General features: G+C 39.3%; 1 protein-coding gene across 5 annotated transcripts; it reads right to left on the minus strand.

The window, feature by feature from the left end:
- On the minus strand, positions 1 to 23,684 carry bmal2 (basic helix-loop-helix ARNT like 2). Of its 5 annotated transcripts, none has more exons than XM_028584627.1 (18): positions 23,581 to 23,675; positions 19,571 to 20,038; positions 13,138 to 13,267; positions 12,981 to 13,034; positions 12,153 to 12,194; positions 11,846 to 12,003; positions 10,984 to 11,063; positions 10,062 to 10,154; positions 8,985 to 9,102; positions 8,759 to 8,908; positions 7,387 to 7,630; positions 6,472 to 6,578; positions 6,018 to 6,168; positions 5,838 to 5,908; positions 5,627 to 5,738; positions 5,363 to 5,453; positions 3,718 to 3,817; positions 1 to 3,329 (listed from the first exon to the last, which is right to left on the minus strand). In XM_028584627.1, the coding sequence occupies exons 2-18, from the start codon at positions 19,626 to 19,628 to the stop codon at positions 3,172 to 3,174; spliced, it is 1,917 nt and encodes a 638-aa protein (XP_028440428.1). In that variant the 5' UTR covers positions 19,629 to 20,038; positions 23,581 to 23,675; the 3' UTR covers positions 1 to 3,171. The 5 variants fall into 5 exon arrangements, with proteins under 5 accessions (XP_028440428.1, XP_028440427.1, XP_028440429.1 ...); XM_028584626.1 differs by having other exon boundaries at positions 2 to 3,329; positions 5,627 to 5,741; positions 13,138 to 13,264; XM_028584624.1 differs by having other exon boundaries at positions 3 to 3,329; positions 5,627 to 5,741; positions 19,571 to 19,775; positions 23,581 to 23,684.
- Between the last annotated feature and the right edge of the window lie 296 nt (positions 23,685 to 23,980).

Genomic DNA, 23,980 nt, shown 5'->3' on the forward strand with positions numbered 1-23,980 from the left:
TATTAACAACCTGACAACCTGGGAAGACAGCCCAGACATGTTGATAGTATAGCAGCAATAGACAAATACAGTAAGTGATTCCACCGGGGACTAAAAATCAAACGAGAAGGAAAAAAAAAAAGTGGCAGGAAGGGGTACAATTGAGGCAGTAACAAGCTCCACAACAGCTTCCTCCTGTGCAGTGCCAGTTGGCTGGCTGTCACCAGTCTGTCTTAACTTCCTAGCCTAGTCTAATGATGCAACACATTTCAAAAACCAACAATAAATGATTTCAAAAAAGCGGCATGCAACTAGACACAAAGCAGGGCATGAAATCAAAACATAATGTTCCCTAGCTTATAAAAAGTAGTTTTATGTCAAATGGAGACAGAAGCAAAAACATGACCTCTCAGCAAGGTTTATCATTCAGTCACCACCAAATAAACTGAATTAGGAGCATTGTTTTAGCTTTCTAGGAAAATTACAGCTACAACAGTACAACAACTGAACAAGAACAGGATCAAAAAAATAATACAAACTGGACTAGTTGGCTTTAAAGAAAAAAAGACCATCCTGTGTCTATGGCACGGCCCCGCAGCTTTGCTTGTTTGGTTAGGTAGGGAGTGCTGAAGCCAACATATACAACTCCTGTTTTATCTGTGAACAAGCTTCCGCTTCATTTCATGATGTGCGCAGTATGCGTCAAGTTAATCCAATGATACATTTTAGCCCTCCTTTCAGTCTGCGGAGGTTGCCAGGTGGGAGGCGGTCTCCATAAGCAACACGCAGGTTTGTCGAGTGTCCGAGCAGACATGTCCAAAGGCACTTCGGACACAAGCAGGAGGGTCCTTGCGTGGTCAGCTGCTCCATCCACTGGCTACTCGGAATTCAAGCATTTGAAACAAAAGATGGTACTCTTCATGATTCACAACCCTTTAAGAGTTCTTATTGGAAAATCTGCAACAGTCCCCCAGAGTGGGGTGGCTCGAGATACCAAAATGAATGATGCCATGGTTTAAAAGCTACACAGTTCCATACACTGTATATTTGACTGATTGGTTGCGATACTGATGAAAGGAGGTAAGATACAGATTTAGTCTAAACACTTAACAGAAATTAGGATTAAGTTAAAATATACTGTACTGACTTCACTCCATGTGAGCCTCCAGCAATTCACAAAACTCTTAATTATTCAGGTAAAAGAAATGTGATAAATGTAACATACAATCAAAAAATCTATTTGCCAAATGATAATTTAGCTTGATTTCAGTATGTTCCAATTTTCTTTTTACAAGCGGGGAAGTGTACAAAAGCGCTTACATTTTTAAAACAAGCCAATACAATATATTTTTAAAACTGAACCTTTGTGTAAAAACATAAGGTCTGTATTATTGGGCACCAACATCACTGTGTGACAATAATTTAACATACTTGGGTAATTCAAAGTTTTTACCTTACATCAACCCATAAGGCCATCTGACTGCCACACTAACATATGGATCCTCACGTGATGGCTGTAAATGTTCCGTTTGTAAAATCCAAGGTATTCAACGGCAAACATGGGTAAAAACAAAACTCTACATGATGTAAATCAAAAAAGGGATCATTCAAGTTTTCACCAAACTGGGGTTTTTGAGTCATGCATGAGTGACATATTACATGGAGGGAGAAAGGATTACATAATATACTGTATATACCTTCAAACTTAGAATTTATGGAACGGTAGCTCTGCATAGCATAATAACTTAAATATGGTATGCATGATGGCATGTGCCTCTGACAAGCACATAAAACATGTCTTTTGAAAGACTGCCAGTGCATAATAGTACGTGGAAAAAAAAAAAAAAAAGCTTAAACTATGGCTTACTTGCAAGATTATACAGCGTACAAGAAGTGTAAGAACACACAGGTGAACAAAACTCTGTATCAATGTACAGTATGTAGGGAAGCATGTAAAACCTTAAAGTGTAGGACAAAATACGGCTGGATACTAAGAACTGTGTCGTACTATGTTTAAATGGCACGGCTCTGTTTCCATCACGACCTGGGTTATCACTTCTACCATCAGACTCAGATCAACCTCAGACATGTATTGATAAAATGTCACAGAATTGTAATGGGTTTGCTGCTCAGCCGCTGCTACCAAACCTCCATTTCAGTACCTCTAAATTGGTGTTTCACTTAGCATGAAGTAGTACCGTCATGCTCATAATTCCAAAGCAGTTCACGAATGGTCAATCATCGAAAACTGGCTGCTCTCCAACAAATGTAGGTGGATCATGAAGGTGGATCATTACTGCCAAGAAATGTTAAAGGTTTAGAGCTAGGGCAAATTAAATTTCAGGGCAGCCAATATTTTTGTACTACATGTCCATAGAAGTGTATATACTAAAAAACGAAAATATTCTTCCTATGCAAACTATCCCTTTAAGACAGATATGGCTTGAAGACATGGTGTTTGCAACCATACCAAATCCACCCATACAGTATATAGCATGTTCAAGTCAATGTACGAGAGAGGATGTTGCTGGACTGCTTCCGTGAAAAATGTTCAGATACTGACAAGAGAAAATCTCCGAGTGGCACACCATTAGGTGACTCTCAAAGTTAGAGGTTATGGAAGTGTGGTCTGCCGTGGTACACTGGGTACCTACGGCTCGGATCCTGAGGGGTCAGAGAGATTGGCCATACAGTACCTAATTACAGGATCAAATTCAGTGCAAATTTCTTTTGCATCTTCACTCCCAACCTTCGTTTAAATGTAGGTGAAGGAGAAAATCCAGAGCCATCATGATGTACATCACTGTCAATTGCGTTCATGGGTTCTTCAACCTTGTGAGGCCTCTTCAGTTAAACAGAGGATGACAGTAGAGGAGTAAAGAAAGCAGTGAGGAACAGCGTTTCAGGCCAGGCAGACCGCTGTAAGGCTTTAGAGGCACATCCTCCTTCTGAAGAGGGAAAGCAGGTGTCCCATATTGTCTTTGATACCACTCCCTGTAAGGGCAGCCACACGAAGACTACACAGCTTATGTTGAAAAAGGTTACTAATAAATAAAAAAGGTCCTGTAACAAAAAGGAATGCTGGCTTAAGTAAGAGTAAGCATTCAAGCAGTTCTCATCACAAAAATAATGGCCGAGTGTTTTTCAGTGTGCTACAACATCACACCCATTGTTGTCCCATTAGAGCAGATTCTATGAAGACCAGTGCATCTCTTCAAAGTCCACAGCCTCGCCCAAGTTTGTGTCCGTCTCCAGGAGGCTCATGATCACTGCCATGGCTGCTTCATCATTGCTAAGACTGCTAAGGCCTGGTCCAACCACGCTGTCCAAGTCCAGCTGGGAATTCTCCACTGAAGTGAGATGGAGTGAAAGAAAAAAAGAAAACAAATGAGGTATTGGATTTATAAGATGGCGAGGATTAAATATTGTCCTATATATGTAAAAGCCATCCAACACTCACAACTTGCACTAATGTACATACTGTATAGTTATTAGTATAGCCTGTCCATACCTGTAGTAATTAATACTGTAAAATACTGTAGCATATGCTATTTATTCATAATGCAGCACGTTATTTATTTAATATGTATCTAATCACTGCTTAAGCGCTTCTGGTTAGACACCAACTACATCTCGTTGCTCTATACTTGTGACATGTGCAATGACAATAAAGTTGAATCTAATCTAATCTAATATACAATTTATAAATAAGATTATTAACAGGATCAGAAAGCATACCCATGAGGGATTCTCCTCCTAAGAATGCAGCTCCTTGGGGCTCATCCTCCGAGCTGGACTTTCCTGGAATCTCCATGTCTGTAGCCTCTCCATTTGGCATCTAGAAACCAAAGGAGGAGCGAGTTATAGTACAGCAACATGGCAGAAGTTTAGTCATGAGAGAGGAAAAAAATCAAATCTGCGCAGCTTAAATTATGCCTTTCAACCTTCAGAGGAAATTCACCACAACTTCCCAGTACCTACAGCTGTGATTGCATGACATTATGGTTGTTTCACATCCAAGAAAAAAATCTTTCTCCATTACTGTAAGACATTTGAACAAAAGGAGGCAGCCAGACTGAGCTTCTATAGTGAAAATGCCAGTTTGAAACATGTTTCTCTGCTTTTAGATTTGCAAACATCTTGCACGGTTTTATTAAAAAACAACAACAACATAGAAGGTAGTCCCAATTATCAGATAGGTGTATGAACAATTGTCTACATCAGGGGAGAGGTTTAAGGTTTTATTGCTGCATTTCATATCAAATGTTTGGCATCTTTAGGAAATTACCCAATACCCAATTTGTCTACGGCAAACAAACATAATTTCACAGATACATCTCACACTTTATTCAGGTATTTTTACTGCATTTGGCCAAATATTGAGACAAAAAAAATTATGTTCACATTTTATTGAAAACAGTTTTGGTGTCGTTACAATGAATTTCATGTGAGGATTTCCACCAAGTAGCACTGTAAAAATGATACTCTAGTGTAGGCCTAAATCTCCATGGACACTACACACCTGTAAGTACACAGTATATGGTTTATTAAACCACTGGTTCCCAACCTTTTTCCTTAAGGGACCCCTTTTCTATTATTGAGTAAACTGACGACCCCCTAACTAAGTGACATATCTCATTTATATTCAATACAGAACAGGTGAAAAGGTGTACAATTAACCCAAATAGTGAAGGCAATAACTGCAGGAAGATTGTGCAAAACAAGATTTGGATGAATTTTAAGCCGATTATTTCCTGTAAATATTGCATCACAGATGAGTTTTACAGTTTCTTTTTAAGAACTTTTAATACAATTCTCTGTCTGTATTATGTATTTATTTTTAACAATTATGCATAAATTGTAGAAAAATTCAGTGTTTTCTTTTCCCTGACGATTGTCCATCGTTCGATGAGCTCTTTGGTTGTTTTGACTGTATACTTTTCTAATGCAGGGACGAGGCAGAGAGGGAAGGCTCTGTGAATATAGCTTATGTTAAGGTCTTGACTGTTTACTTATCCCAAGTTTATATCTTAAATAATAATTCAAACTTTTAAAATAACAATTTAATTTAGTTTTCTTCACATAAATAAATAAAATGCTGAGGGTTAGGCGGTTAACCCCTTACAATCAAGAAGGCCTTGCGACCCCGCCCCCCCCTCTCCACGTGAAGCTTTGGCAACCCCTAGTTGGGGTCGGGACGCCCAGGTTGAAAACCTAGTGAATTCAACTTTTTTCTTAAATTACACTCAGCCATTTTGGACTGGGCTGGTCTTATAAAAACTTCATGCAGTTTTGTGAATAGGGGTTTGTGGATTTTTCCACCCCATTAATGACTGTAGACAGATGCACCGATAAACAAAGATATGCAGGTACACCGACTTACACTGTTGCTGATTTGATTGTGAGTTTGTGGACATTTATCCTGTGGTAGACTGAACGGGCTGATGCTGCCACTGGAAGATGATGAGTTCATCCTGAAACAACACAGATCAACTTCAAGATAAGCAAAGCAATCACAGCTAAAAAAGAAAAAAAAAAAGAAAACTGAATTGCTCTCTTTCTCTGCAATTGTCTATCAGATTTAGTTATCATTGCCCCTCTGACAAAAAAGTAAAGAGAGAGAACTTTCTCTGTTGTGAGGCCACACCTGTTGAAATCCAGCAGTTCATTGGCGATCTGGGTCCCTATGCTTCCAGCGTAAATCATAGCTCCAGGCGTGGTGGAGATGCCTAGTATAACTTGAAGGGACTTGTTGCCATCTTCTAACAAAAAAAGTCAATCAAAAACGTTATGAGTGAAAGGAACAGACAACATGTTCTTTATAGTGTGCTATGGCTACACATCTCAGACTAACTTACCTTCAGAAGTCTTGGAATTGCTCGACAGTTCAGACTTGACTTCCGACCGACTGGTTCGACCGGGATCATACCTTGTCGTGGGATGAGAAAACAGGTGAAGCTCAGATTAATATACTGCGTGTCTACCTCAGGTACCTCAGTATCTAGGTAATGCACAAAGAGAGTGAAGCATATACTCACGATATAACTGTGTTAGTTGACACTATGTATTCTACTTCTTTGGTCCAGGGATTGACAAAACTAAACCACTGACTTTGCAGAGTGACGAAGGAGCCAAATTTTGTTTTGAACTTATAGCAGTCTGTCTCTATTTTGTCTTTACTCCGCAGCACTGTGGAAGAAAAACAGTAAGGAGGAGGAAGTTAGCAGTCCAAACAGTGGAAACGCATCATCCATTTAGGGCTGAGAACACTATAATCACAGGACGAGCGGACATAAAATATGGGGAACCCATCGCGATTTTGCAACATAGTGCGACCTACTTAAATAAACATCAAGATGTGCAGAAATTCATTAAGAGATATACCTGCGCTTCAACACTGCAGATGTACCAGTAAATAAAATGTCATCTAAATATGTGTACATAATAAAGATTCCAAGGCAAGGTGTGAGGTCACTGACAAATGTAATTTACCTTTTCGATGTTTGTCAGCTAAATGCGGTAAGTCGTCTTGATGGAAGTACTCATAGCATGATGTCCCAAGCAATTCTTGGGGAAGATAACCAAGAATAGTTGTCGCTCTGCGGGGGGGAGGGGGGAGGGGGGAGGGGTTAACTGGTTGAAGAGTACACAATTGTATCATGTTGGTATGAATTTCTTTTAAACAACTACTGTACTACAGTATCTCAAAAAAGTGAGTACACCCCTCACATTTTAGTAAATATTTCATGATATCTTTTAATGGGACAACACTGAAGAATTTACACTTTGCTACAATTAAAATATCATCCCATGCCCTTCACCATACCTAGAGATTGGCATGGGGTACTTTCCATAAAATCATCTTTCAATGAAAATCAAACCAGCTATTAGGCTAACCGACATAAAACCATGCCAATCTCTAGGTATGGTGAAGGGTATGTGATGATGTGGGGCTATTTTAGGGGAAATTTATCAGGATGCATAGTATCCTGGATCCATGAAATAACTGGCCTTTAAAAATAAAAATCTGCCTGCCTCTATGGGAATTTAACATAGGGGTGTACTCACTTTTGTTGCCAGCGGTTTAGACATTAATGGCTGTGTGTTGGACAGCACATTTACACTGTTATACAAGCTGTTCACTTAATACTTTACATTGTAGCAAAGTGTAATTTCCTCAGTGTTGTCCCAATACTAAAATGTGAGGGGTGTACTCACTTTTGTGAGATACTGTAATTAGAATACTGTATACAATATGACATATTTACTGTTGATCAGTACCAAAAGATGTTAGAAATGTCAGTGGAAGATATTTGAAATTTCTCAAGGATTCTACATTATACTAACAAAGTCATGCACCAAGAAACAACAACCCTCTACCACCCCCTTATTCAAATTCACTTCTACCTTTGATCGACAAAGGTGAATTTTCCATCCATGGCAAAGCGTGTGATGAACTCTATGGGTTTAACTCGGACCTCTCCATTAACCTGGGGAGATGAGTGGGAGTGGATGCGTCCCACCGCCACCAGGCAGCTGTAGTAGGAGCTATCCTGCTGGTCTGGCTCCCCGTCACCATCCACTTCCAAATGACTGGTAGGCCAGCTGCGCATGTAGCCTGTACAGTGGACCGTGCAGTACTTCTGCGACTCTGTAGGCACATGCAAATACAAATCACAAAAATAAATAAAATCCCACAAAACCGAGACATCTGGGACATTCCGACCACTAGAAATGTCAAAAATATATAATTCCATCATTATTAACAGCACGTGGGCAATGATGGAGACACCTGGAGAGACGTGATTGGGAGGCACGGCCTCCCTGATTTAAACCATGAGCGGTCGTTCGTCGTTAGGCTTCTGTGCTAGTCATGGATTGTCTATAACAAACACCATGTTCAAACATAGGGATGCTGATAAATGTACCTGGTACCAGAGCACCCCAGGCCAAAGGTCGATGATAGATTTTGTAATCGTATCATCTGAGGCCGCATGTTTTGGACACTCCGGTGAAGAGAGGAGCGCACCTGTGAACCGATCACCATCTGGTGGTGAGTTGGGTCAAGGGGGTGGGGGGAAACTCTGGACAGAACTGGTAAGCCGAAAGTGTTGCAATGGATTCAGCGAGTTACTGCATGCAACAAATTGAGCCCCATTTTTTTTTTTGCCAAAATGTATTTACATTTTGACAAATTGGCCCCATTAAACGTATGCTAAAACAACTATGAGCATATGAGCACTTCCTTTACAATGTACCAATTGACAACTTTCACTGAATTACTTTGCTAACGAAGAGAACTTTAAAAATGTGAAGATCCTTAAGCAAGATCTGGAGTTGAGCGTCTTTTTCTATGATTTCAAAGTGGATTTGTGGTCGTTTATTCACTATGGCCCAGGACTAGGTGGAGGGATTATATCTCCAACCTGGCCTGGGAACGCCTCGGGATCCCCCAGTCGGAGCTGGTTAATGTTGCTCGGGAAAGGGAAGTTTGGGGTCCCCTGCTGGAGCTGCTCCCCCCGCGACCCGACACCGGATAAGCGGACGAAGATGGATGGATGGATGGATGGATATTCACTATGGACATTGCATATTGTGGAAAGGTTTGAGTTATGGTCTCTCCCTCAGTTTGAAAACCTCTGCTTTCCAACAATACTTTACATGAATGGAAGCCTACCTGATAAATAGTCTATTAGCTGTTATATATGAAACCAAATTAATTCAAACCCTGAATGTACATAAGCGAGGAGTTGGATAACCCACTGGATAATTTTCCCACCTTTCTTTTTGGAGGTGCTGGCTTGGAATTCCTTCTCCTCCACCTTGATAGAAATTTTGTTGTACTTCATTCGGCAAAAGAATGAGCGGCGTGCGCCCGAACATAGCCGCGCTGCACCGACTGGGAGGTCAGCCTGGACCTGCAGACCGGCTGGAGACATGACAGGAGTGTTAAAATAAGCGGTCTTTCACTCACTCACACACACACCCATAAATAATTGCTTTACTTTTAGCATCTATTAGCCGTTCACGAGGGTATAATTCAGAAGCGGACAGCTGCTCCTTCACTTTTCCCATGTCCTTTGGGTGTATGTAATCAAACAGGCTCTGTCCAATCAGCTCTGCCTGTAGGAAAAACATACAGCGTATCAAACTGACGTAAACACAGTTCCCATGCTAAAAGAAATGTCAAAACCATTCTGCATCTAAGGCATCTCCTGCTGACAAATAACAAATTGAACAAAGTACATTGATTGTGGACTGTTGACCCCGGAGCACACCAGATGCTGTGTGGAGCAGAGATGGAGCCGATTTCGATTTAATAAGAACAAGCAAAGGAGCAATCAGAGCTTTGTTGAAGGACAGCTTAAGAATGCCTTTTTCCTCCAGTATATTTACATTACACTGTGATCCAAAAGCACAATGAACGTTTTGCTAGGAATAAATTTTTTAAACCAAAAAGATCTATCAAGCCTACACATGATCTGCAGTAAAACCGCCAGGTAGAGCACAGAGCAGAGAGGCAAAGTGCAGATATACGTTCTGGAATTGGTGGCCTTAAAAAGATCAGCAGTCACAAGGTCAAAGTTGAAATCATTTTGAACTTTGAGCGCAGTGCTCGGCAGCAATTCCGCACAACGCCAAGGGTAGCGCTCCGTCATGTTGGGCAGCACCACTCTTCCCATAGGAAAACCATAGGACAGCCAGCGCAGAACGGTTTTACCGTGGATCATGCGTAGGCAGCTTTAGGATCTCACATGAAGCAGAATAATTTAATAACAAATTCTAGAATTGAATCTGCAAAATTATCTAAACAACTTCAATCCACTTCCTTTGTGGATTAATATATTTAACTTACATTAAATAAAAGTAAAGACATTCTGATGTCATAATGCAAATATAACCATCAATTTTGTATTTATTTGAAGTGTATTTCTGTGCAATCTGTGCGTCAAATATGGTCTCACACATGCGTTGGTGGGTACTATTGGTGCCAAGACAACGCAATCCAATCCATCTGGTGTGTTCGGAGTTTCACATTAACAAAGATGCTGCTGACACAGTAACAAATGTAAAAGCGTTACCAGACTATAATTTAATATCTTCGTGACGGACTCTGAGACAAAAACTATTTTCCCACGATCACAGCCCACTACAAACAGGAACCCATCTGCAGCCTGCACAACAAAAAAACATGGGGGGAAATAGGGGAGCCAATATGATGACATGATCAAGACAAAAGTAAGAGTCCATTGAGTTGAGTATTTATTTATTTATAGTTTTTAAACTGAACAGTAGCATTTCAATTATTTTCATGGAAATTCAGTGCATCAATTACAATCTACACAGTGATTACATCTGAAAATGAATGCATGTATAAGAATTTTGATGATCTTGCTTGATAATTTGGGTTGTTTTGTACGTAGTTTCATATGAACAGAACCCACAGTATAGCAGAGGCATTACGTTACTAGCTTAAAGGAATTCCGGTCGAATTCAACATGTAGCTATGTTGTTTGTTGTCACATAGTGCTGTCAGTGTTTTTTTCGGCGTTGTAGTTTGTAGATGGTCCCTAAACACTTGTCTTGCCGTCTCACCACCGGAACTAAACAGAGGTATGAATTAACACAACTTTTAGGCATTTCTTTCACATCTACTTTCTCAATCGGAAGAAATCAGTTCACATGGCAAGGCACTTGTAATGACATCTCGAACATGTTAAGAGGTTAAAAGCATGTTTAAAACCTACCCAGTTTCAGCCGCCTGGGTGCGAAAGCTAGCAGTAGCATAACTCTGTGTAGGCAACACCGATTATTTTCATTTTTCTCGCTACTGACAGCACTACGTGACAACAAACAACATAGCTATGTGTTGAAATTGACCAGAATTCTCCTTTAACATTATAGCCTGATGGTAGCTTTTGAATGAAACGTTTGAAACATCCTCAAATGATGGCAAATGTATTTCATTGCAATTTCAGTTGCCTTTGTCAATGGTTGGTTTACCTTGAGGACAAGGTGTTTGAGCTCCTCGTTGGGAAGGAATGACGGTTTGTAGTTGGCTTCAGAAAAAGAACTTGCTGAACCTGAAAACAGACAAAAATGTTACACAGCCAGTTCAATATGAGAGTATTTTTTTAACATTTAGACATTAGGTTTAAAGACTACTCCCAGTTTATTACAACATAGATAGATAGATAGATAGATAGATAGATAGATAGATAGATAGATAGATAGATAGATAGATAGATAGATAGATAGATAGATAGATAGATAGACAGACAGACAGACAGACATAAACAGCAACAATATAGTACTCACTAAGTTAACTATTGATATCTGGGAACATGATCAAATTGCTAAAAACAAGTCTAGATGGGAAAGGAACACGTTTTGTATTGCGATTAGGAGAGGTTTTGAACAACCCCTCAGGTTAGCCAAACTTATATGTAAAAGAAAATGAAGGAAAATTGTCAAATTATTAACAAAACTGTCAGTATACTATACAGAGATACTTCCTCTTTCAACTTCAATTTTCCATAGTTTTCCTGTTCATATTTTTTTTCGTGTGCTCACGTTGAATTTTACCTAATAATAAAGTGGTTTACGTAGTCTGAATAAACAGTTAGTTTGTCTGATTTTCTGACTGCTAGTCTCATGCCCGATTGGATGTTTTCTTGTCAACAAATCTCACTAACTGCTGTATGTAACATTGTACCAGAGAGTCCAAGGTTATCATGGCCGATAAAAATGATGGCCAAAACTTAAACAAATAAAACCTAAATTGCAATAAACCAGAACTTTCTCTTAATCAACTGAATGCATTAGTGGTGTCAAAGTCAGGGTAAATTATTTTTAATATGTTAACCTTTGAGAGATTTGAGGTGCTGCACGGCCATTCTGAGCACAGTGAGTTTGTCCAGCTTACGGGACATGGGGTTACAGGTAGGGATCATGGCTGATAATTCGTCAATGAGATTGTTCATTTTGTCCCGTCTTCTCTTCTCAATTTGGCTGTGCGGTTCCCTGCAGAGACATTAAATAATAAACAATTTAGAAAATTAAAAGGGGGGTTTCCTCCTTTTACTTTACAGATCATCTGCATGGACAATGAACATTTTAAGATATAATAACACTGAAATGTTATAAATGTGGAGGGGTCAAACATAGCCTACCGGAAGCATTTCAATTTGACATTTTGGTCCTCTCCATCTGACCTGTAGAGCAGAAAAATACAAATTTAAATGCAGGCAGGCAGACAGACAGACAGACAGACAGACAGACAGACAGACAGACAGACAGACAGACAGACAGACAGACAGACATACAGACATACAGACATACATACATACATACATACATACATACATACATACATACATAGATGGAGTTAGAGATGTTCCGATACCGATACCAGTATCGATATCGGCTCCGATACTGCCTAAAACGCTGGTATCGGTATCGGGAAGTACTGGAGTTTATGCACCGATCCGATACCACGTAATAAAGCCCTAAAGAAAATCTACATTAAAGTAGTTTATTTATGTTCTTTTTCCGTTATAACTGACTGTCAAACTGGAGAATAAAAGAAAGTTCTACGGCATTCATTGTTTGTGTTTGTTTATGTTTCACAAAGAGTTTAACCTGAGCCAGACCGACAGAGATAGAAATCATATCACATCCATACAGGGATAGTAGTATACAGTTGTTAAAACATAATGAAATATATGACACACTGGTATCGGATTGGTACTCGGTATCGGCCGATACGCAAGTTCAGGTATCGGAATCGGTAAGCAAAAAAGTGGTATCGGGCCATCTCTAGATGGAGTACTTCATTAATCACAGTGGGAAATGATACTGTTACAGCAGCTTATAAAAAATGTATCCACGACATACTATGTATGGATATACGGTATGTATGCCAAGCAATAATATGCAAATGCCAAATAGCATAGAATAAACAGGTCAGCGCTGAAACGTCCTTAATTAGCACACGCTACCTGTTTTGGATGTCTTCCATATCTGCGTCAGGGATGGAAGAAGATTTTGTATCCCTAGGAAAAAAACTCATGACTATCAATAGCAGCTAGCAACAATTTAGGTAACTGGATTTTAGAGATTTTGAGTAAGCCAAATTAAAGCAATCACACTACTTACTGGTTGTCCAAGCTGCCCTTGCGCTTCCGGGGCATCTCCATGCTCAAGGACATGCAAGCAGCTGAGGAGGGGGTCATCAGGCTGGGCAAAGACACAGAACCACTTTGGTTCTCCTCAACCAGCACATCTTCTGAAACACACAAGACACAATGAGTTATAACTGCTCGTAAGGGCTAAGGACTCATTGATACACTCCGTGGCACTACTGCACTCCATGCTATAAATCTGACAGATTGCAATTTCTCTGATGACTCGCCCAAATATTATTACAATGTTCTTATTAGGAGCCCCCAAACAGCCTTGTTGAGCAGTTTCTTATGGACTGCATCTGTCACACCACTAATTTAAAATGGCTCCATATCAGTCTACGTGGTAGCAGGAACAGTGTAATTAAAGAGGAACTCTTATCTGTTCATACCGGGATAAACCAAAATTATGAAAATTATTGACAAAACTGCCACAAAAGTGCGGGTAAATAGCAACAGCAGCTTCCTTTCCAATTCATTTTAAGAAATGAATTTTAACACTAATATGTATATACTGTATATGCATGCCTGACTGTTTCCTAGGATTGGTAAGACTGGTAATGTGTCAGGATTTTTTGCATTAATCATTGGAGTACAGTAAGTAGTAAAACAATAAACACCCAAACTATACTAGCTTTCGCTCAAATTACACTGAGGCTGGTGAAGGTAGATGGCTGGTTCTTATAGCTGCTCGGCTCCACAGTGCAGAACTTTCTGGAGAGCTTTGAGAAGAGTGGCCGGATGTGTCGTTAGACTGCAGAGTCTAGAAAAGACCTGCAGTCTGACAATATTTACATCATGTGGACAACGCTTTACGTTCTGATCCTTGAACATTGGAGTGAAGCTTGTGCAAACCATAGAGGCGCTGTTTTGCCAACATGGAGTGTGGAATCGTTGTTGAGATATTAAAGGACCAATATCAGGATAGAAGATTTTGGCCATATCCCCCTAGGTCCAATACATCTTGCCAATGTTCAATTAGAGTTGCAACCAAAATTATCATTTACCTATCAGCTAATCTAACGATTTCAATTTGGATTATTTATTTAAAAAGTACAAAATAGTGAAATGTGCTCATCACAATGTCCCAGAATCTAAAGTAACGTTTTTAAATTCCTTGTTTTGTCCGACCAACAGTCTAAAATCCAAAGATATTTACAATGGACTATAACAGAAAAAAACATGTTGATGGGTAGTGACATTGGCTCTCCATTTATGTTGTTCTAAGTTTATTTGATTAGGACAATGCACATTAATCAACATTTCTGTAAAAGCGCCAGTGTTAGCCAGTCGGCTAATTTTCAACTGTAGTCCTAGTATGCATGTCTTTATGGTGGGAAGAAACCGGAGCACCCGGAGTAAAATCCATGCAAACACAGCAGAACATGCAAACTCCACACAGAAAGGCCCGGAACAACCTGGATTCAAATCCAGAGCCTTCTTGCTGTGAGGCAGAAGTGCTAACCACTGAGCCACCGTTCTGTTACTCACGTTTTCCCATATTGCCTAAAAAATGTCAATCACATGAGACCAGAAAGTGATATAACTTTGCTATTCTCTGTGAGCAGCCAAAACAACCAGGAGTATCCAAAATGTGAAAATTGAAAAGCAAATCCTTACATTTGACTGTGACCCACATGTTTAGTATTCATCAATAAATTATTTTTTACAATTAGCTTTGCTTACCGACTAATCCAGGGTCTCTTCTCACGTGCCATGGAGACTTAAGCATCATTCCAGCCATTGACTACATCAGGTGATTTTTCTGAAGGAGTGTAAATCAGTGAAATCACCTGCTGTCAACTCTGCTGCAATGGAAACTTGTACACTTTACTCTCCATGGCATCGAAAAGCACAACTGATTATTAAAATAATCATTGCAGCCCTAAATCTCACCCCAGCTAAAAACAATCCATCAGTCAGCCATAAACTTGCATGCTGCCAATTCCTGAATTTTGTTGCTTGCCCACAGAGGTCTTTATTTGAATGGATGAGGGCACGTGCTATAAGAGATTATTTAAAGTGCTCATATTATGATTTTTGGCTTTTTCCCTTTCCTTTATAGTGACATATATATTTTTTGTGCATGTAATAGGTTTACAAAGTGAAAAAGCCCAAAGGGACTTACCATCTCCAACAGAAAACACTGTTCACAAACTGCTCCAAACAGCTCTATTGTAGTCTAGCCTTTACTTCCGTGATGAACGTGCACCACTTTGTAACACACGTTATAATGCTTGCATAGCTGCTAGCGTGGCACGCCATCATACTCTGCTTCTGACTGGGTAGTAGTCCTTACCTAGGTGCTGCACATGTGCGACTCCCAACAAAGATGGAACAGAAGTGAGATGTCTCAGTCTGTAGCTAAAACAGAGCTCAACACACAGGTTGAAAAGATGAGCTGCAGCATTGTGCAGTACAACAAAAATATGGTGTTTATTGAAAATTAAACCATGTAAACCTTTTCTGGTACAACCTCGAAATTCAATTATGGACCTGAAAAGGACCATAACGTGAGCACTTTAGGCCGAAGCTGCTGTGGAAGAGCTGTTCAAAGACTAAGCCAAGATAGTGCAGCTCTACTGCCTCCCTCTTTACGGTATATCTCTGCAACAAAATGTCTATTCTGGTAAAATGTGGAGCTGCCTTAATGACTGTGATTTAGTCATGGCATCAGAAGTATGCTAGTGTACATGTGGGAGAGAAACTCGTGAGAACTGCACGAGACTCACCTAATGCGGTTGATATCCATGGCTCCTATTATCCACTCTGTTCCACAGACCCTATGACCCAAAGAGCCATTAACAGATCAACAACCTGATTTTTAATCCCGATCCCCGTGTCAAGATCTGTTGGATTACAGGGCTAAAGTGAGGGCAACTAAATGAATGGACATCAGGCCATACAGACCTCCCTCTGCCAACTCCCATAATCCCTCTCTCCTGTTGTCACATGTTCATTAACTTGCTCATTCTCTCAATCCATGGATGAGCATCTGCTGCATAACCTCACCAGTTGTACTGCATTTCCCATTCTCACACAGTAACAGCATCACGAGAAAACGGCTGATTGATTTACCATGTAAAACTTTCAAGTTAATTATAACATTATTCAAAAAGGTATACAACAGCGATAAACTGTAAAATCAAACTAGGTCATGAACTACCCTGTGCCATCATATTTCTGATTCATAAAGTTAATCATTTACACACCTTGCTGGGACCTGCCCAGTAAGTTCAGTCTCTGATGGATGCCAACACAATTGCTTGATTTGTTAACACTCAAGTCACCATAAAACATTTGTCTTATAACAAACACACAGTTAACTGCATGCTAATTTAATATCAATTGGTGTGTTGTCAGGCAGAGAAAATATTCTACGGAAAAAGCAAGCTGTGTATGGACAAGGAAGAGAGAGGACTTGAATATTCTTTTCAGTAGACCGTTATTTTCAGAAATGTATATGATTATGTGTGTTGGAAACTACTTATATGAAAATAAGATCTTCTAGATAGTACTAGTTACATATGGTTACAGTGAAAAGGTCCACTGCAGCATTCTGACTAGAGATGGCCCGATACCAGTTTTTGCTTCCCGATACCGATTCCGATACCTGAACTTGCGTATCGGCCGATACAGAGTACCGATCCGATACAGAGTACCGATCCGATACCAGTGTGTCATATATTTTATTATGTTTTAACAGCTGTATACTACTATCCCTGTATGGATGTGATATTATTTCTATCTTTGCTGTCAGTCTGGCTCAGGTTAAACTCTTTGTGAAACATGAACAAACACAGAACTTTCTTTTATTTTCCAGTTTGACAGTCAGTTATAACGGAAAAAGAACCTAAATAAACTACTTTAACGTAGATTTTCTTTAGGGCTTTATTACGTGGTAGCGTATCAGTAGATGCTTTCAAAAGTGGCTGCAACTCTTTTAGGTTCAAAGCCAACTATAATGGAATATCCTCTAGAGCTAAAACAATGAATTGATTTGTCAATTGAATGTTGTATGTAATACAATAAAGGCTGTTTAAATACCATCACAATATCCACTTGCACGAAAAACACATCACCAGACATTAAGGAATTTTTTTAGTTTGTTAAAATATTACTAAAAAGCACCAATCTTGTATCTCTCGGAGGAAAGACCACTGCTTTAAATTGGTGTAATCAGTATCCCCACATTGTCTCTTTAGAAACTATGTTTAGGAGCAATTTGACATTATAATGAAGCCTGTACATTTGACAGAAACATTTATTGCACTGGAACTAACATTTTGTCAAGTATCTCAGCAATCTCCATAAACTTAAAACTACAAAACAAAACTTGAAAATTCAGTTGGAAGTGTGTTATTTATAATAATGCATTGTACAGTTGTTGAACTTGATCTTTAAAAACCTCCTCCTTTATTGATTCCAGCTTTATCAGCCAGTACCTGATAGACACAAATACAACAGGCTGTTGTTTTGTCTAAAGAGTGACTATTTGTGCAATAACTTAACTAAAGTTAATGATCCTGTTGTTTGATCCTGATGTGTCTATTTTATGTAACTTTACCATGCAACACCATTGAGCCTACAAAAGTGACAAGGCATTGTCTTAACAATGCAAAATACAGAACTTGACCCTTTTGTGCAGGACAAATATCTTGATATTGGCTAATATGCCTCATTTCAACATTTTTTTTTTTTTAATTTATCAGATTTTTAATTAATCTCTTGAAAACATAAAGCCCATAGCAGTTTGAGCCCTGTGGTAGCTGATGTTTCCTGAAGACTAATAATACATGGTAACATCAAAGCTAAAAAGATGATCATTCAGCAGTTAACCATGAATTTATGTTTACGGTAAAACCAGGGACACTAACGTTACTGACACTATGACTGGTACTGACAACTCGTGTTTATTGTGAGGTGAAAGTATTTAAGTGAAGTTGGTCTTTGACTTATTGATTTAAGTTATTTGAATTAAAGTGCAGCTGAGTAGATTGTGGACAGGCAGAGACGTACAGTCCCTAAAGAGACCATGAACATGGTACAGCTAGCTAACTAACCACAAAGCCTGCTTCGTCCAAGCTTAACGTTACCGCGGCGAAGATAGTTTAATATTTGACATTCGTCGGTTTTCGCGGATGTTACCTTCAATAGCTCCGTGTCAATACTTCGATGAATATATTGACATCAAACAACCTGTAATATGTCTCAGACATCTTATCACAACTTTCACAGCTGTTGGTTTGTGAAAAGGTAGTTAGCAAATCCCATATCCCCCATTTGTGAGAGGATGCCAGAGACATATTACAGGTGGTTTAATGTCAATATATTCATTAATTAGAAAATGGTTGAAACTACCATATTTATTGGTAACTATAGCCTACATCTTTATTTACATTTATTTATTTTTACTAATTCACAAGTGTGAAATGTTTAATGGCTCTCCCTCTCTTTAATGGAAGTGGTTTGAGATGTCTATGTTGTAAAACAAAAAAGTTAATGAAGATTAAAATTAGTAGAGTTGCAATTTTACGACGGTCCCTAAGTACGCCTATTGTGACGGGCGCGTTGGACAGACATTCAGTTCTATGCGCTCTAAACTGTGTCCACATTTTTGGTGATTTTGAATTAAAAATAAGTGTGAAACGTCTGTCTAAATAAGCTCTACAACATACCCAGAAACTGGGGGAAATCGAAGTATTGACACGGAGCTATTGAAGGTAACATCCGCGAAAACCGACGAATGTCAAATATTAAACTATCTTCACCGCGGTCTTAACGTTAACGTTACACATTAGACCGTTGGGGCGACCGACCATATAGCGTTATTTATCTAACGTTAGTTGTGCATAAACAGCACCGCGCATTAATGCTAGTTTGACAAGCATAAGACGTCAAAGTGTCAAAAAATATCTACAGTGACAAACCGTCATGCGCTGTAAAACCACCTCTGATGTGAACCCGTTGCCCTGGTAAACAGGCCTCGCTACCATTGCTAAGCTAACATTTGCGTGGTTCAGTCCTTTAGGTTGACATTAGCCATATTGCTAGATATATAGACATTAGCAAACACTACTACACTGTAGATGTACAGTAGCTAGCTAACGTTATTATGATAAGCCGAGATAAAACGTTGGTCATATATGTTGCACGCTGGCGATATGACAAACAACGTCGTGCAGTGTTACATAAACAGCACAGAGGGCGAGTTTGCTCTACTGACCTAGTTTTGGGATAGTTACGATCAAACGGTGAGACATCGCCAACAAACAAAAAAAAAAAAAAAAAAAAACACTGCGCTTCTCTTTTTCTGGGAACGCTAAATCTCAATGCCGCGCATAGGTTGGTGTTACCCTAGTGTTAACATTCAAAGTGGTGAATAGCTTTAGTATTGTTTCAATTACCTGCCGGTTCGCCTCTCGCTCTGTCACCGCCGCCAGCCGCTGCATTCCTGTCCGACATGGCTGAAGCCGGAGCCGGTTCGCTGGGGCCAAGGACTCCAATGCATGGATGAAGCCGTCGACTACTCCAGGATGTTGCTGTGTTAATAGGACAGGTTGTGGGGAAGCCGAGAAGGCGGCAGGGTGTTGTAAAAGTCCCCTATTTTCCCTGTATGAAGAAATAAAAAGGAGAGGGCGCATAAAAATGCACCGAGGTAGCTGTGTGCCGTGCAATCAGGACAGAGCAGAGAAATGGGGTGGTGGGCATTGTCTCCTCCTTCCGGCGCACCAGAGTCACCGCAGCTTGATCGATCCTATGCATTGTATGCTGCTCCTCCTCCTATAGGGCCCCATGCCATGGATATACCAGTATGCCCGCTTCTTCTTCTGATGAAATTTGCGGCAGAGACGCAGTAAAGGCGCATTTCTGCCCTAATTTGTTCATAGAAACCATGTTAAAAAAAAAAAAAAAAAAAAACATTTAAGAGAGACTTGATGTGAATTGTTCTGTCATGGATGTCCAGAAACTGTTTTGCATTTGCTTTGCTTGCATTGCCCAATTGTGAAGATTTTCTGGCAAAACCTAGGAGAATATTGATGAGAGTTCTGTCTTGCTTTGGAAGAATGTGGGCCTATTATTTGGTCCCTTTTAAAATAATCCATACCATATAGAGATTGGCATGGCCTACTCTCCATAAGAACATCTCTCAATGCAAATCAAACCAGCTATTAGGCTAACTGAACTAGGTATGGTGAAGGGTATGTGATGATGTGAGGCTATTTTAATTCCAAAGGCCATGGGAACTTTATCAGGATGCATAGTATCCTGGATCCATGAAATAACTGGCCTTTAAAAATAAAAATCTGCCTGCCTCTATGGGAATTTAACATAGGGGTATGTATACTTATGCCTCCTGTATTTTAAGGAAGAACATTTATTTATTTACGATACATTATTCATTCACAAAGAAAATTGGTGTCCTTAAAAGGTAGTATTTTTCCTAATTTTTTTAAATTAAGGCTTTAAGATCAATTTCCAAAAGATTTTTTTTTATTCCTCTTTTTAGTCAAGTTTAGCATGGGTATGTAAACTTATGAGCACGACTGTAGGAGCCATACATTGGGTTTGATTAGTCTTATGATCTTTCCCCCTTTTTTGCGCTATTGTGTATGTGCATGCGCTTAGTGACGTCGTTGATTACTGTGGGTGTCACCGGGATGTGGTGACTGTATTAGTGTGTGTGTGCGTTCACTTGTGCGGGTTTGACCAGGTGTTGGGATGATGGCTGCAGGGTGAGCAACTTCGTGTTGACCGTCACCGTTGGTATCTTCTATTACTGCACTGTCTGAGGTATCTTTGCACAGCTTATGAAATGCATCAATACAAGTAAGTGCTGTTTCTTGCTAAGCCTGTGAAATGGATCAATAAAGACATTCCATCAAGTGCAATGGTTCAGCGTGACGCGTCTTCAGTGTAAAACCACGTCTTAGCCTGCTGCGGCGTTTGGATTAGTTTTTAAGTTTTATACGCCGCAATACCGACTGTGTGTGTGTGTGTGTGTATATATATATATATATATATATATATATATATATATATATATATATATATATATACAGTACAGGCCAAAAGTTTGGACACACCTTCTCATTCATTGTGTTTCTTTATTTTCATGACTATTTACATTGTAGATTCTCACTGAAAGCATCAAAACTATGAATGAACACATATGGAATTATGTACTTAACAAAAAAGTGTGAAATAACTGAAAACATGTCTTATATTTTAGATTCTTTTTTTTTTAGTAGTCACCCTTTGCTTTTTTTTGACAACTCTGCAAACCCTTGGTGTTCTCTCAATGAGCTTCATGAGGTAGTCACCTGAAATGGTTTTCACTTCACAGGTGTGCTTTGGCAGGGTTAATGAGTTGAATTTTTTCCCTTATTAATAAAAAAGCAAAGAGTGGCTACTTGGAAAAAAATCTAATATATAAGACATGTTTTCAGTTATTTCACACTTTTTTGTTAAGTACATAATTCCATATGTGTTCATTCATAGTTTTGATGCCTTCAGTGAGAATCTACAATGTAAATAGTCATGAAAATAAAAAGGAAACGCATTGAATGAGAAGGTGTGTCCAAACTTTTGGCCTGTACTGTATATATATATATATATCCCCTAGCAAATCTGATTTTTATTCGTCATTTAGCCTATATACGTGTCTATCTTAAATTGTTTTGTAATTTTATACACTTATCTGCATGTCCATTTCTTTGGAAGGTTTGATAACTTTCAATAGCCTATTATCTAAGGAGATTCAGCATTTCTGAAAACAAAAACATTGCTAAAACGTTAATTGGAAACCAGAAATAACTGTTCTCTACAAAGTTCAGGTCTGTGTGGGGTTGAAAAATATCCACTGCTAGATTTCCTCAAGTATTTGCATGAGTACACATGACATATGACATACGCCCACCACGACTCCAGCTGCACTCTGAATTTCGGCTGGGCCCAGGGACATCACTAGGATTTAAAGACAGGGCGCTCTTAGCCCCCAGGGTATTTGTAACTTGTGTTTGCAAAATCTTTGCACTCACATCTTTTGTTACTAGTTACCAGTCAAGAAACCAAGATGTTAACAAGTAAAAAGTGACAGACATATCTTCTTCCATTTCTACTCTGTTCAACAAAAGTTACTGTAAAGTAGCTTTTAGACACATCAAAGCTGCATGGGGGAATTTACTTAGGCCAGATGTTGCTCCTGATGAGTTCTTCTGTAAGCAATGACTTAAATGCTATCTATCTGCTCATGTAAATGTGTGATAAAGTAATAGCATAATATATCTAATGCCTCTCTCTATAAGATAAGTTGTCCAAAGAATGCTATTTAATTACACTATATTATAATTACTGTAACTGCGCTGTAGATTGGTTCAATCATTGTCATTTTGCTGTGTAGATTGGCTTGCATACAGTATAACCCAAGAACCAGAATTTTAAGGTCATAGTGAAATTTGACAACACAATTTTGAGCCTTTTTCAAATAAAGAAAAATCAAACAAATTGATCCGGAGGGCTGGTGATGTCATGGGGGAGGAGCTGGACACACTGACGACCATGGTGGAGAGGAGGATGCTGTCCAGGCTTCAGTCCATCTTGGATAATGTCTCACACCCTCTCTATGACACACTGGCCCAGCAGAGGAGCACCTTCAGCAGAAGACTCCTCTCACCCAGATGCACCACAGAGCGCCACAGGAAATCGTTCCTGTCTGTGGTCATTCAACTTTACAACGCCTCCCTCGGAGAGTCGAACACCCCCTCTCTGTAATCTTCTCATTTTTTTTTGCACTCCTTGCACATTAATACTGTAAATTTGATCTTTTATATATTACTACTGTAAATTTGTTTTTAATATATATGTTGTCTGTATAATATATGTTTGTACTGTATATCTGGAGTTCGTAACAACAATAATTTCCCCCTGGGATTATTACAGTATTTCTGATTCTGATTAAAGAATTTATTCTGCCACATGATGTATACAATGTATGACTTGAATCAACAAGTATTGATATTGATTAAGCTATTTATAAGGATCCTATTTAAAGTGGCTACTGTCTAAATATAATAACCTGATGGCGGAAGGAATAAAATATTTGGTGTAACGATTATGTATGTATGTAGCCTACTGTCTGTAGGATGGCTTTCATTTTATTTTCACATGTGTATCTGTGGGCATATGCTCATGTTTAGCCTAGCCTACGTTTAGGCAACATCTACATATTTATTTAATTTATCACAGCCAATGAATGCAGAAAGTTAAGTTGGTCAGAATATAGCTAGCATATAATAAATATTATGAAATTATTTAGTTTAGGCTATGCCTCACGTGCCTGGACCTACCTACAAATGCTTATTGTTAGAAGAAAACAAAACACCTCACATTTCCTTAGACCTAGACCACTACTGACCTCAGTCACTCCGGCTCCCTCAGAATCAACTGCCCTGCCAATCTCCTGCTTCTCTTTCTCTCTGCTGAAATATCCGGAAATATATCCATCTGCTCAGTTAATGGAAAGATACACCGGTAGGCTACATGCAGTAGCAAGTTCAGACCAAAGAGTAGCGACGAAACGAGATGAATCCTCCAGTTACTAGCAACGCTCCGGTCTGCTACACTCTGAAAGCTGCCAGTTCACACCAATGCAACGAGACGGTGCATCATCTTGATAGCACACAAGGACTCTTTGTACTTCTGTCTAACGTTCGGCTTTTTGGCTATTTTGTAGCTGGATATATAGCATTTGTTGCGTCTCAATATGAATGGGGATATGCTTAGTGATAATGAGATGCTTGATACAGTTGCAGAAT

Source organism: Perca flavescens, chromosome 8 (assembly GCF_004354835.1).
Source record: "Perca flavescens isolate YP-PL-M2 chromosome 8, PFLA_1.0, whole genome shotgun sequence".
Lineage (NCBI taxonomy): Eukaryota > Metazoa > Chordata > Actinopteri > Perciformes > Percidae > Perca > Perca flavescens.